This window comes from Tupaia chinensis, unplaced genomic scaffold, assembly GCF_000334495.1.
Source record: "Tupaia chinensis unplaced genomic scaffold, TupChi_1.0 Scaffold000272_1, whole genome shotgun sequence".
Lineage (NCBI taxonomy): Eukaryota > Metazoa > Chordata > Mammalia > Scandentia > Tupaiidae > Tupaia > Tupaia belangeri.
Window position 1 is genome coordinate 5,743,998 of NW_006159754.1, and position 13,648 is coordinate 5,757,645.

At 39.2% G+C, this 13,648-nt stretch overlaps 1 protein-coding gene across 1 annotated transcript in view; it reads left to right on the forward strand.

Moving 5' to 3' along the window:
- The first annotated feature begins 6 nt into the window (after positions 1-6).
- MME (membrane metalloendopeptidase) overlaps positions 7-13,648 on the forward strand; it is a 118,667-nt gene continuing 105,025 nt past the window's right edge. Inside the window, exons 1-3 of the mRNA XM_014588278.1 lie at positions 7-190; positions 4,719-4,888; positions 5,588-5,608. Of these exons, the coding sequence (XP_014443764.1) occupies positions 4,729-4,888; positions 5,588-5,608 (181 nt within the window). The 5' untranslated portion in view covers positions 7-190; positions 4,719-4,728. The remainder of the gene's footprint in view (positions 191-4,718; positions 4,889-5,587; positions 5,609-13,648) is intronic.

Consider the following 13,648-nt stretch of genomic DNA (forward strand, 5'->3'; position numbering starts at 1 on the left):
GAAGAGCGAGCTGGCACCTGGGAGCTCGGGGAGAAGGGGTCCAAAGGGCGCGAGCGCCCGGGGTGCTAAGAGCCCATGGGACGGGCACCGACATGGCAGAACAGGCCGAGGGGAGCAGCTGCCGGGAGGCGCGCGGAGCAGGGTCAGCAGCTAAGGTCCTGCACGGCCCGGCGCCCGGGACCCCGCGGCGGTGGGTGAAGGAGGCGTGCCCCGGGAAGGAGCCGCAACTGGGACCTGGAGAGCGAGGGGAGGAGAGGGGCAGAGAGGGTGACCTGGAGGCGGGATCTGCGAGTGATGTCAGGTCGACTCTTGAGCTTCATTTCCATAGCTCGCTGCAGCCTCTGCCTGGGGGAGTTGTGTTTGGTTACCAAGATCAGCGCTACCAAATTGCAGCGGGGCTGATTTGGGGGCTGGGAATTTACCGTTCCGCTGTGCAGGCACTGATTTTTGTTTGTTTGCTTTAAAGCAAGGTTTGTTTTCGTTTTGGTTTCTGTCGGATTTTCTCCTCATTTGTAACTCACTTTTCTATTTTTACTTTTCTCAACCTGAAGATCTTTCCATTATCCTATCTCTTCATCTTGCTTTGAACCTTGATTTCCTATTACATAAGGTATGCTTAAATCACACAAGGGTTCGAAAGGCGGCTCTTTTGCAGATGAAAGTTTTAAAACCCTATCCTTACTTAACCGGTCTCCATGTGTTTTATTTAGAAATGGCCACCGAACATCCCTCTTTTAGCTTCTCCACGAGACTTTTCCTCCTCTCCCCATATATGATTTACATGGCATTTTTATTAAACTGAAAACTAGTACCTGACCTGCAGCGTCAGCATTTGGAAGCAGCCAAAGTCTGCAAATCAGCTGCGAAGACGCGCAGTGCACCTTCACTCCCTTGCATTATTGCTGAATTCCAGCGCTTTCAACAATTTGGTCGTTTCTTGACTCAATACTGTGTCTTTGTACAGTTACATTACACACGGGAGTAATATGGTCATTGCTTTGTGTCCTGAAATCCGTATTTCAGGCCCGGGAAATACTAATAATTAATGTTGGGGGAATCAAGATGACTTCTCCTGAGTACCGTGCCTCTCTCTTCAGCTTCTGCAGAAACTAGCTAAATATGGAACCTATTTCACCTCATTCTGTGCCTCAGTTTCTGTAATGCAAATTGGAATTACATAGCACAATCTTAGGGACTTGTAGAAATAAGTTAATGTGATTTAAAAAAAATTGCTTAGGCTTCTAGACTTTCCCTGAACAAAGAAGTTGCATGATTTGACTATCTGATTAAGTCATGTTTATGCCCCACTGGTATAAGAATTGCCCCTTTATATTGCTTTAAAATGTAGATTGTACTTAAGCAAAATCATTTATTCTTTTGTTGTCAAACTGAAGTTGGTGAGGTTCTTGTGGGGTTAGACCTCTTAATTTCTCTGTTCTCTTGTACTGGTGTCTACTTTTTGGCTTAAACTTTTTAACAAATCTACAACTGAGGTGAAATATTTTAAGAATGTTTGTACGTTTTGTGCATCCTGCTTTACGTGGGACTAGAAGTGTCGACTTTATAATTATTTCGTGTTCTTCTGTTTATCAGTCCTTCTTTCACCCCTTCCTTAAATGCAGTTGGGTGTGGTTGAATGAAATATTCAGGTCACTGGGGGTTAGTGATGTGCTCTATCTCAAGGTTCAAGATTCTGACCCCCTATTTAAAAAAAAAAAAAAAAGAAATAATGCATCCTCCTGAATTAAGTGACAAGGAATGACAAAGTTAATTGGAAAGTTATATTTTTGGTTTTGCTCAATTATGTTGAAAAGTACGACTTCGGAGTAAAAGACTTTGATGAATTTACAGAGCATTTATTTACAAGAAAGGCTGATGGAGAGTTTGCAGGTGATTCAAAGATGGTATTCTTTTGATACAAGTAGTACTAACCAGCTGCTGTTATTCTCCTTTAACTGTTTCTGCATACCTGAGTGTCAAACTATTAAAAGCCCAGCTGCCACTGAAGGACTGGAAGGTGTAAAGGCATAGAGAGGAACTGTGGCTACTGAAGACCCTGTGGGAGAGGGGTGGGCAATGGGGGGAGGGTGCGAGGGAGGCAATCAAGGGGAAAAAGAAAGAAGCAAAACATTTAAGGGACACAAAAATGGAAAATGATCTGTTGATAATGTGCATTGTAATATCTTTGACTGAACCAATATACAGTGTATTCATGATGGGAAAATGCATTTGGTATGCTGTAATGAGATGCAGTGATTGAATGTAAATAAATAAACTTAAAAAAAAAAAAAGGCCCACTGCCTCAGTATCCCAATCTCAAGATTAAGGAGGAGAATCCAAGAAAAAGGAACCTAGGAGTGAGAAAAAGAAAATTCCATGAGACCAGCAGATGGCGTAATGAGTATGTGGCTGGACTCCCATGTAGTCCACTGCAGTTTAAGTCCTGGACCCAGCGGCTTAAAACTCACGCTGGGCGCGTGTGCGTGCATGCCAAAATCTAGAGAGGAGAATGGAGAAGGGACTGCAGTATGGCCATCCCCCTGGGGCAAGATTTCTCACTTTCTATCTCTGTCTCTCCAGCACTGCATACACCCTATAGCAAAAATCTCTCTCAAAAAAGAAAAGAAAAAAAGAAAACTCCTGCCTACTGGCTTTGCTGCATGGGGAAGAGTAGCAACATTAAAGACCACCTTTAATTTAACCCCGTGGATGCTCTGGTTCTTCTTCCTTAAGTTTTACTTTACGGAGACACTTAATGCCATTCTAAGAAATAACTAAAATAATAACAATAAAGGGCCATTTAATACTAGTAAAACATTTGTCTAGATTTTATTCTAAAATATTATTAGATCAGGCAAGGCACATACCCAAGCAAGTGTAGTTAATATTCAAAAGTACTTTAAGTTAGTTTTCAAATGGGAGGAAACTGAGAAAATTGTTCTTTTTATTGTTTACTTCTTTGTGTGGTATCCAGGTGTTAAATGTGCTCCCATTTTTTTCTTTGTTCAAGTACTATCCCTATTAAAATAGAACTACCATCTATGTAATTCCATAGCATAACCCAGCTGAGACTAAGCCAGCCTGAGTTACATAACCATTAAGTAAGCCATTTTAACACTCAGGTACATTACATTCCTTTTTTATTGAGCAGACATGGCTTTCACTGTCTAATAAAATATTTTTATTTGATAGTCTGTCCTTGCTTATAGCCTCATGTAATCAGAGGGACAGCATGGTTAAGATGTTGTATGCAGAGCTTTGAAATCCAGTTGTGTTCACTCACTAATAACTCACTTGGGAAATTAGATCCTTTCTTATCTGTTGGATCTCCTAGACCATACTGCAAATGTAGAACCTATTTCTACTTTCTCCTGGTGCCTCAGTTTCCACAAAACACACCCTCAGGGAATTGTGTGCATTCAACAAAGACCTTTAACTGTAAAAGCATTGCTGAGCAGTCACTTGTATTTAAGAAATTCATTCTTCAATAAAGAATGATTCATTTGTACTGAGCTACAAACAAGCCATCAGTTAGTTAAAGATGTTCGTCTTCCAGTCATTCAGAGAAAAATTGCAGTTGCCCTTTCTAAGCTTTGGTGACTGACTGATAAAAAGGTCAGTAGGCCTCTAAAGGAAGTGAAAGTTAACATTTAGGCTTGTTTCCCCATTGTTTTCCCCCTAAATTTCTGCAAATAAGATCTAAAATAGCTTTTACTGCATGACGATACGGTATTTCAAACAGTGGCCAGATGTGTTCTTTACCAAGAATATTGGCTAGTTGTTAACCCTGGGGGAAGTTACCTATCTTCTCTCCGCCCCAGCTTCCTAAAGGGTAGAACATTTATATCCACTTTGTGAAGGTTAAATGAATTAATGGGTCTAAGACACCAAGATCTGTGACTGATGTGAGAACTAATAAATTTCAGCTACCATTAACAGAAGTATTAGTATTCATTTAAATACAAGTTATTTATCTTAACAATTGATACTCTTACCTCCAAGACAGAATTTTTTGTAGTCATATTTCTTTTTCTTCCTTCAGCTCCACAAGGAAGCATTCATATTTAATACCTTTCATCCCAGGGTATAAACCACTGAGTGTTGGTCCAGTAAGTGACCTTTTTCACAATGTTGTATAACCAGTTCATAGATTTCCATATCAGCACCAGTAGTAATTTTGAACTATAAACACAGAAGTCGTTTTTCTGACTAAAATAAACTACCTTCCATGTTTGGTCCATTTGAGTTTTATCTATACTTATAGTCTAAATTATTGCTTCGTCAAAACCTCAAGGTGTTAGTCATTGATTTTTGAGTTTACGAAGGAAGCCACTGCAACAATATATACAATTAACCTTTGACGTTAGTCCAGAGTTCAGAAGGGTGACTTTAAAACTTTCTTAGTAACGGCAGAGCAGTTCTGTGCTGCTGAACTGCTGAAGTAATCCTACACGAGTATTTAACCAAGTCTCTTCATCCAGTTTTGCTGGGATCATCAGTGATATATCAAAAACAAAACAAAACAGAAGGTTGTGCTCAAGACCCATCTAATTCATCCAGCTTGGTAGTCTGTAATGAGTATCAACATTTTGACTTGTCAACAGAAAGTTTTCTTTCATTTCTAATTTGAAATAAATCAATCTTTGACTCTTATTTAGGCACATTAAACACTTGGAAAACTGTATATGCAACTTCTCTTACCTATTGTTTTTTTGCAGATCTTAGGTGATGGGCAGATCAGAAAGTCAGATGGATATAACTGATATCAACACCCCGAAGCCAAAGAAGAAACCACGATGGACCCCCCTGGAGATCAGTCTCTCGGTCCTCGTCCTCCTCCTCACTGTCATAGCCGTGACCATGATAGCACTTTATGCCACCTACGATGGTAAGTTACTCCTGAGAGGATGCAAATGCAAAAGAGAGTGTGATTTTTATCTTATGCTTTTGCTATCTACCTAACAAATGTGTTAAGACACTTAAGCATGGAAGTATAAAGATGAGTTTATAAAATGTAACATCGGTATGTCACAACAATTAATTTTGAGTGAAGTACAATGTCTTTTATGTTTGAGCTAAGTTATTAAGTGCCAAGTATTTTAGTACACGCATGCTTACTTTATGAGAATTCTAATGTGTAATTTTATTTGATTAAAGTATACACGATTTTATGGCCAACTTCAATAATAGTCATTAGTCAACTTTTGTTGTGTCATTAAAATTCTAAAGGGCTTCACAGGAATTTACAAAGTCTAATTTGAGTCTTGGAAGTTTTTCACAATAAGGATTAGAAAAGATTGGTTCCTTAATGGGGAAAAAAAAAAAAAGATTACCAGGCTAAAACAACTGATTATTTCTATTTAATAAGCGTATGGCTTAGTTGGTGGAAATGGCATAATAACCTTTTTGGTTTTATTCCATAATCAAAATTTTAAATTTAGGGTTTGCCTATTTTATTTCTCTAACCATTGGTATGTATATTCTAACATAGCTTTAAAGAGTTGCATATTTAATTTTAAAAGAACAAAAGAGAGAAATTAGGAAATATGTATTATAAATATTTATGTGTATATCCTCTTGTTTTTAGATGGCATTTGCAAGTATATATATATATATATATATATATATATATATATATATATATATATATATATATATATATATATATATATACACACACACACACACACACACACACACAAATATATATACACACACATATATAAAGTCTCTTTGTTTATATTCTTAGTCATTATAGAACACTCATTTATGTGTCTGGCTTTATACTCAAGAAGAATAAAAATATACTTAAGTAGATTAATTAACTCATTTATTCTTTAAAAAATGCACTTTTCTCAGCTCTGGGATGGATGGTAGTATGGTAGAGAACTGTATCTCTATCTTTATGGAGTTTTCCATGTAGTTGGAAAAAGAAAAGGAACACAATGAAACGATGAGCATATATCATTAAGTGTTGAATTTCTTTTTAATCGTGAGGGGTTGAAAATTAAGAAGGCGGTGACTTGTAACCTTGTAAGGCTAAATGGAGAAGTCAGGATTTGGAAAGGCCCTTGAAGTGGGGTCATGTTTTGGGAGTGGAGGTGTAGAAGAGAGGATTCCAAACAAAGAGAAAAACATCAGTATGAATAATATTGGGACCAGCAGGTGGAATGCTGGTTAAGGCGCTGGACTCCCACATAGCCTACTATGGTTCAAGTGCTGGACCTGGAGGCTTGATAATCACTTGTGCCTGCACCCAAAATCCTAAAAGGAGAATGGAAGAGAAGAATTGTGGCGTGACCCTCTCTATCTCTCTCTGGCAAGCATATGTGCTCTATGGCAAAAGTAAATAAATAATGTTATCAAGAAGCAATAAAAGTGTAGGCTTGTTAAGATAGGAGCACATTAAGAAGCTCCTTGAAAATCTACCTCTAGTCTTGAAGTTGTAGCACAGGAGAAATAGATATTTTCTTGAACAGGGGAGTGATAAGTAAAAAGATGATTCTGGGAATGCTAGGCTGGGTGGATTGAGTATGGGTTGATAAACCTGGGAGGGCAAGCAGGTGGGATAAGCTGCCCTAATCCAGGCATAAGATGAAGTTGATCTGGGCTGGAGAGGCAAGAGCACTATTGAGACAATGGGAAGATGAGAAGAACTTGTTAAATGAAATGAAGGATACAAACGAGTTGAGAATAATGCTGTTTTTCTTTTTTTCTTTTTTTGAGCGGTTTTTGCTGTAGGGTGCTTGTGCTCGCCAGAAAGACAGGGAGAGCCAGAAAGTGAGAAATCACCCCCCAGGGGGGATGGCCACACCGCAGTCCCTTTTCCTCCAGTCTCCTCTTGGGATCTTGGGCATGCACATACGCACACGCACACGTGCCCATTGTGAGTTTAAGCCACCGGATCTGGGACTCGAATCACAGTTGACTACATGGGAATCCAGCAACATAGCCATTACGTCAACTGCTGGTCCCTCAATGCTGTTTTTAAATCTAAGGGACCAGAGAGAATAGTTTTAAGCCACACAGAAAAAGAGACATTAGGAGGTGAAGTTGGACTAGTTTGGTCTAAGCCAAGACTAACACCCAACTGAAGATAGACAGAAACGTAGAGATGTGGTATGAAAAGCTTAAAGTTTGGATTTGACCAGCAGGTGGCATAGGGGTTAAGGTGCTAAATTCCCACATGCCCAACAGCGGTTTGAGTCCCAGACCTGGTGGCTTGAAAAATCACACTAGGTGCATTTTTGTTATTTAGTGAACTTGACAAAATAATAATGGGAAAATACCTTGGAATCCTAGGTTATAGCCTGACATCTTAAATATATACTCTTTGCTTTACTGTATTGCTTTTTAAATGAAAAAAAAAATTATTTACTTTTCAATTGCCAGATGGCATGTGTATTTACCAGAGAGAGAGAGAGAGGGAGGAAGAAAATACCCGCTATGGGATGTGGTCACACTATTATCCATTCTCCATTTTTCCATCCTGTGAGAATTTTGAGCATGTACGTACATACGTGTGGCATGTTTTTTGAACCACAAAGGCTAGAATTTGAACCAAGGTAGGCCATGGGATCTGACTCCCTTAACATCTAGGCTGTGGGACTGGCCCTCTGTATTGCTTTTTGATGGCTGTTTTGCTACCCTACTATATGCTCAAGTCTGTCCTGTTATGGGAAGCTTTCATTTTTGTGTTGATTACTAAGGGTTAGTTCTTATGTTCTTAATGCAGTTGACATTCCTCTTAAATCTCTTAATCTGTAAATTCTCTTTTCTGTCTATCACTTTTTTTTTCTTGCCTTTTATTTCTGGAGAAACTTTATCCTTTCGCTAGGTAGACGTTGTAGTTTTTGTTGTGTGTCACCTGTGCTCACCTTGCTGAAGAAAGACAGAGTGAGAGAGGAAGGGGAAATGAGAAATCACCCTCTGGGGAATGGGCATATCACAATCTCTTTTCTCCCATTCTCCTTTCGGAACTTTGGGCACACACGCGCTAGTGCCCGCGTGTTTTTCGAGCTGGCCCATCTTGGATTTGAACTGCTCAGTTGGCCAGGTGGAATCCAGCCACATTAACCACCAGGCTACCAACTGGCTTGATAGATTTCATTTTTATTCCTTCTGACTCTAGAGATAATTTTGCCCCAGAGATCTAGGCAAATTCCTCTAATTGCACCCACCCCAAGGAGCAATGTCACATTTGAATTCTGAAATCTTAAATGTGACTTAATGTTTAGGAATATGGTTTTTGACTAATGTTTAGAAAGTCTCAACTCATTAGAATATCTTAACCCATATCTTTTTATTGTAGCTTAGAACTCATATCAAATGTAAAATACCTGGCAGAATTGTTTCTTGACAGAAATATATACAATAGAAATGGTTTCAGTGGTAAACAAGGTTGCTGTACAAGATTTTTTTTCTTCATTCTGCTGTTTGTTCACAAACTGTTAGAGTGTTTTCATATTTGGAGTTACTGTACTTTCTAGGGGAAGATGAATGATACACACCTTCATGGATGGACTCTTTACACCCTGCACATACACATAGTCACACACACTCTTCTGTTGATTAGGTAATTTTTTTTTCCTGCCACAGAAAAATACTATTGGGCTGGCAGGTGGCATGGTGGTTAAAGGTGCTGGATTCCCACATGGTCGACGACGGTTTGAGGCCCATACCTGGTGGCTTGCTTTCTTACTTTCCCTTTCTCTTTCTGTCTCTTTCTGGTCAAATTAAAAAATAATAATGACAAATGGAATTAAATAAATAGATCATTCTTTAAGCAAGAGAAAATTATTTTAGCTGCAAATTATGAAAACTCTAGAAGGAATCTTAGAACAAGTAGTACAAGACTAAAAGAGTAGAGTGGATAGAGAAGAGAAGATATAATATATGGAAAGAAAGTTGTTGATAAAAAAGTAAAACATTCTACCAGCAATTCTTTTTTTTTCTTTTTTTTTTCTTTTTTTTTTTGGAGAGGTTTTTGCTATAGGGCACGTGCGCTCGCCAGACAGACAGAGAGAGACAGAGAGACAGAAAGTGAGAAATCACACTCCAGGGGGGTGACGACACCACAATCCCTTCTCCTCCATTCTCCTCTCGGGATCTTGGGCACGCATGCACACATGCCCGGCGTGAGTTTTAGCCACTGAGTCCAGGAATCAAACCGCAGTTGACTACGTGGGAGTCCAGCGACAGCCATTACACTTACTGCTGGTCCCTCTACCAGCAATTCTATAACTCACTTAAACGGCAGGAAAGCTTAAATATGAGGACAGAAATTCTTGAGAACTGGAAAAATAGGTATTGATACCCAAGGTGCTTCCTTTAAGTGACAGTTGGTTCCAACTTGAATCTTTCCCTCCGTGGAAGGGGATGTCACAGCAAGGGTACTTCTCTGTTTGATCCTTTGAAGTTAAGCAGTAGAAGGTCTGGCCATTCTATAACAAAATATTGCAGAAGTCTGTGGATCATCTTGAAATCTGCTATATTTTAAATCTGAGTATTTATGATTTAAGAATTTATAATATACAGAGAATGATGTGTATAATACATACTTTAATTTACCTCTATATGAAATGCATCAGTATGAAAGATTACATCAGACAAAAAAGTGAAACAAATACTACTAATACTTAACAACATCAGGCAATGTTCAAAATCCTACTAATAAAGTATATTGTTTACTTTATAATACAGGGAGGCTTTTAAAACTTTGTGGAAAACTGGAATTGAAGTGTGATTCTATTCTGTGCAAAGACTTTTGAAATCCGTGCAAACGTTTTTTATAATACATATTTTCCACGAACTTTTAGAAGACTTCATAGTTCTTTATTATAAATATCCCTGTATAAAATTGTCAGAAACTTGGGAGTTTGAATATGACTTTGCAAATTTCTCTATGTAAATCTAAATCCTAAAATTTGCTTTTCTTACATGGTTACCTTCCTAACTCAGAGGATTTCAAAGAATAGTGTGCTTTAAATCAGGGCTTTTCAACTTTATCACTGCTGACACTTCGGGTTGGATAATTCTTTGGCTTGGATACAGGCCTGTGTGTTATAGGATGTTTAGAGGTATCCCTGACCTCTATCCACTAGATGTGCAGTAACAACCTTCTTCCAATTGTCACATCCACAAAATGTCTCCAGCTTTACCAGTATTCTCTGGGGTGGGGTGAGGATTGGGGGCAACTGGATCACCGTAATTGGATACCATTGGTTTAAATTATTTCAGAAGTTATTTTTGTTTTTCCATTTGTGGTAGGCAGAATAATGGCCCTCCAAAGATATCCATATCCAATTCCTAGAACCTACAAGTATGTCACCTTATATTGAGGCCCGTAGGTGGCATGGTGGTTGGGGCACTGGGCTCCCACATAGCTAACCACTGTTCAATTCCCAGACCTGGCCACTTGCTTTCTCACTTTTCTTCTCTCTCTCTATCTCTTTCTGGTGAGTGCATATGCCCTGTCTCAAATAAAAAGAAATAATAATTAGCAAAATTAAATAAATTTTTTAAAAAGCATACTTCACATATGTTACCTTATATGGAAAAAAGGTAAAGATGGGATTTTAGATTTCTGGCCTCCAGACCTTTAAGATAATTAATTTCTATTGTTGTAAACAACTGAGTTTGTGGTAATTTGTTATAGCAGCAATTAAAAATGAATACATCGGGAACCAGCAGTTAGCGTAATGGTTATGTCACTGGACTCCCATGTAGTCGACCGCAGTTCACGTCCCGGACCCGGTGGCTTAAAACTCACACCGGGTGCATGTGCGTGCGTGCCCAAGATCCTGAGAGGAGAATGGAGGAAAAGAGATTGTGGTATGACCATCTCCCCTGGGGAGTGATTTCTCGCTTTCTGTCTCTATGTCTGTCTGTCTGTCTGGTGAGCGCATGCGCCCTATAGCGCAAAACCTCTCAAAAAAAAAAAAAAAGGAATACATCCATCTATAATTCTTTTATTTAAGGGATCAGCAGTTGATGTAATGGCTGTGTCACTGGACTCCCACGTAGTTGACCGTGGTTCAAGTCCCCGACTCTGTGGCTTAAACTCATGCTGGGCACGTTTGGGTGTGAGCCCACGATCCCGAGAGGAGAATGGAGACAGGAATGTGGCGTGGCCATCCCCCCTGAGTGTGATTTCTCATTTTCTGTCTCTCTCTTCCTCTCCCTTTCTGCCTGTTAATACCCCAAAACCTTCATGAAGAAAACTGGCACCAGTAGATAAATATAGAAAGGACTATAGGCTGATTTTAGGGGCTGCCAGTCCTGGAGCAGTTTCTCAGAATAGGAGATGAGTCTATTTTATTACGTAATTAAGTTTGAAAAATCTTTCTGGCAATAAGAATGCAAGAGGCATCTTAGTGGAAAGATGACTGCAGCACACCTTTGTTAATGTGACTGTGGCATGTGGCAGTTTGCTAGGTGGCTTCCCAGACACAATTCTCTCTATATATATCTTTATTTTATTTTTTTTTTAGTTTTTTTTGCCATAGGTTTTATGCACTCGCCAGAGAGAGACAGTGAGAAATCACCCCACTAAAGGGGATGGCCATGGCACAATCCCTTCTCCTCCATTTTCCACCTGGATTTTGGGCATGCGTGCACATGTGCCAAGTGTGATTTTTCTGGCTGCTGGAGCTGAGACATGAACCATGGTCAGTCATATGGGAATCCAGAACCTTAACCACCAGGCCACCTGCTGCCTCCCTGCCCTGACACAATTCACATGACAATTATGTAGCAACACTTGCCTTAAAATTTCTCTGGTCAAAATTACCATATGTCAATCAAAACCTTTCCAAGAAAGGGTGTCAACTATGTGTTAAATACACTCATATATAATACATTTTTCTTACCTTCTGGGGAAATTTCAAGTAATATCGCACCATCATTTTTTTATGCAAGGTCAAGGAATGGAAAATGTAGATAAGTTGAATTAAGCTATTAAAGAGAAAGAAAAAGCAATGACTGGTAAGCTTATTGGAAACTCAAGGGTTCATTTAATAGCTACAGCAACGATTTACAAGTACAGAGAGTGGCTGTAAACTGGAGCTTAGGCTGGCATGAGTACCCTGGTTTTATACTTAACATTTTATCTGAGAGATATCAGAAGATCTTTCTGGTAGTTGAAGGGTCCTGTTTTGTCCTACTCTTCAACAAATCCAGGGAGTAGCAAAGTGCTTTCTACCAAGCCTTTGATAGGCTATAAACCCTAAGCACATAACATTAATAGATTATTTGAAGGGAATTGAAAAATACAGAATTAAAAAAACCATAAGAGGAAAGTTGCATAAGCCCTTGAATTTTGAACATTTTCCTTCTGTAAGTGACTACTCGGAAAAGGAGACTGAAGAGGGAGGCTGATGGTGACTTATTTGGATCCTATTTTTGGACTGACCGAAAAACTGTATAACATTATTTCTGAAATACCCTCACCCCACTCCTACTCATTAGAAAGGGTTCTCCAGAATAACAGAAAAATAGGATGGATGGGCAGTTAGATACAGATAAGTGTAGGTATAGACAGATGTAGATGTAAGGGGATTTATTATGGAAACTGGCACATGATTATGGAGGCTGAGAAGCTCCGTGATGTATCATCTTTGAGGTGGAGAACCAGGAAAGATGGTGGTGTTACTAATCCTGAGTACCAGGGGGAACCTTCATGTAATGCTCAGGCTGGTCTCAAGAAGCTGGAGTTCTGATGTCCCAGGGCAGGAAAAGATGAATGTCCTAGCTCCAGGAGAGTGAGAGAATTTGCTCTTCCCCCACCTCTTTGTTCTGTGTGGCCCCTCAACTTGTTGGATGGTGTCCACCCATGGTAGTGAGGGTGATCTTCACTCCCCTCCACGGATCCAAATGCTGACCTCTTCCAGCAACACAGACACACCCACAAGTAATGCTTTATGTCCCTAACCCTGTCAAGCTGAATGTCCCTTAACCCTGTCAAGTTGACATCTAAAATAAAACCTTTATAGGCTATAACCAACAAGATAGACAGTACCAAGTATTAGTGAGGATATAGATAAACCAAACAGTCATACGCTTCTGGGGAGAATGCAAATCTCGCAATATCCCAGCTCAAAATGAAGAACCATTTTGGAAAACAGTTTGGCAGTTGTTAAAAGTTAAAAGTTGTTAGAAGGTTGCTTACAATCTGTCAACTTCACCTGTAGGCATTACCTAAGAGAAGTGAAAACTCAGGTCCTCACAAGGACCTTTATGTGATTGCTCATCACAGCATTATTCATAATAACCAAAACATGTGAAGAACCAATTGTCCATGCAGTATAGCTACAAACTAGAATGCTACACAGCAGTAGAAAGGGACACACTACTGCTACATGCAACAGTATGAATGAACCTCAAAAAGATGCTAAGTAACTAAAACAGACGTACTAGACTGCATGTAATAAATCAATTTATATGAAAAAAATTAAAGCATTAACTTTTTTTAGAATGATTTGTTTTAATTTTATTTACTATTATTATTCTTCAATTTGATCAGAGAAAGACAGCAAGAGAGAGAGAGAGAGAAAGAGAGGTGAGAGAGACAGAGTGAAAAAGCAAACTGCCAGATCTGGAACTCGAACCGTGGTTAGCCATGTGGGAATCCAGCGCCTTAACCACGACA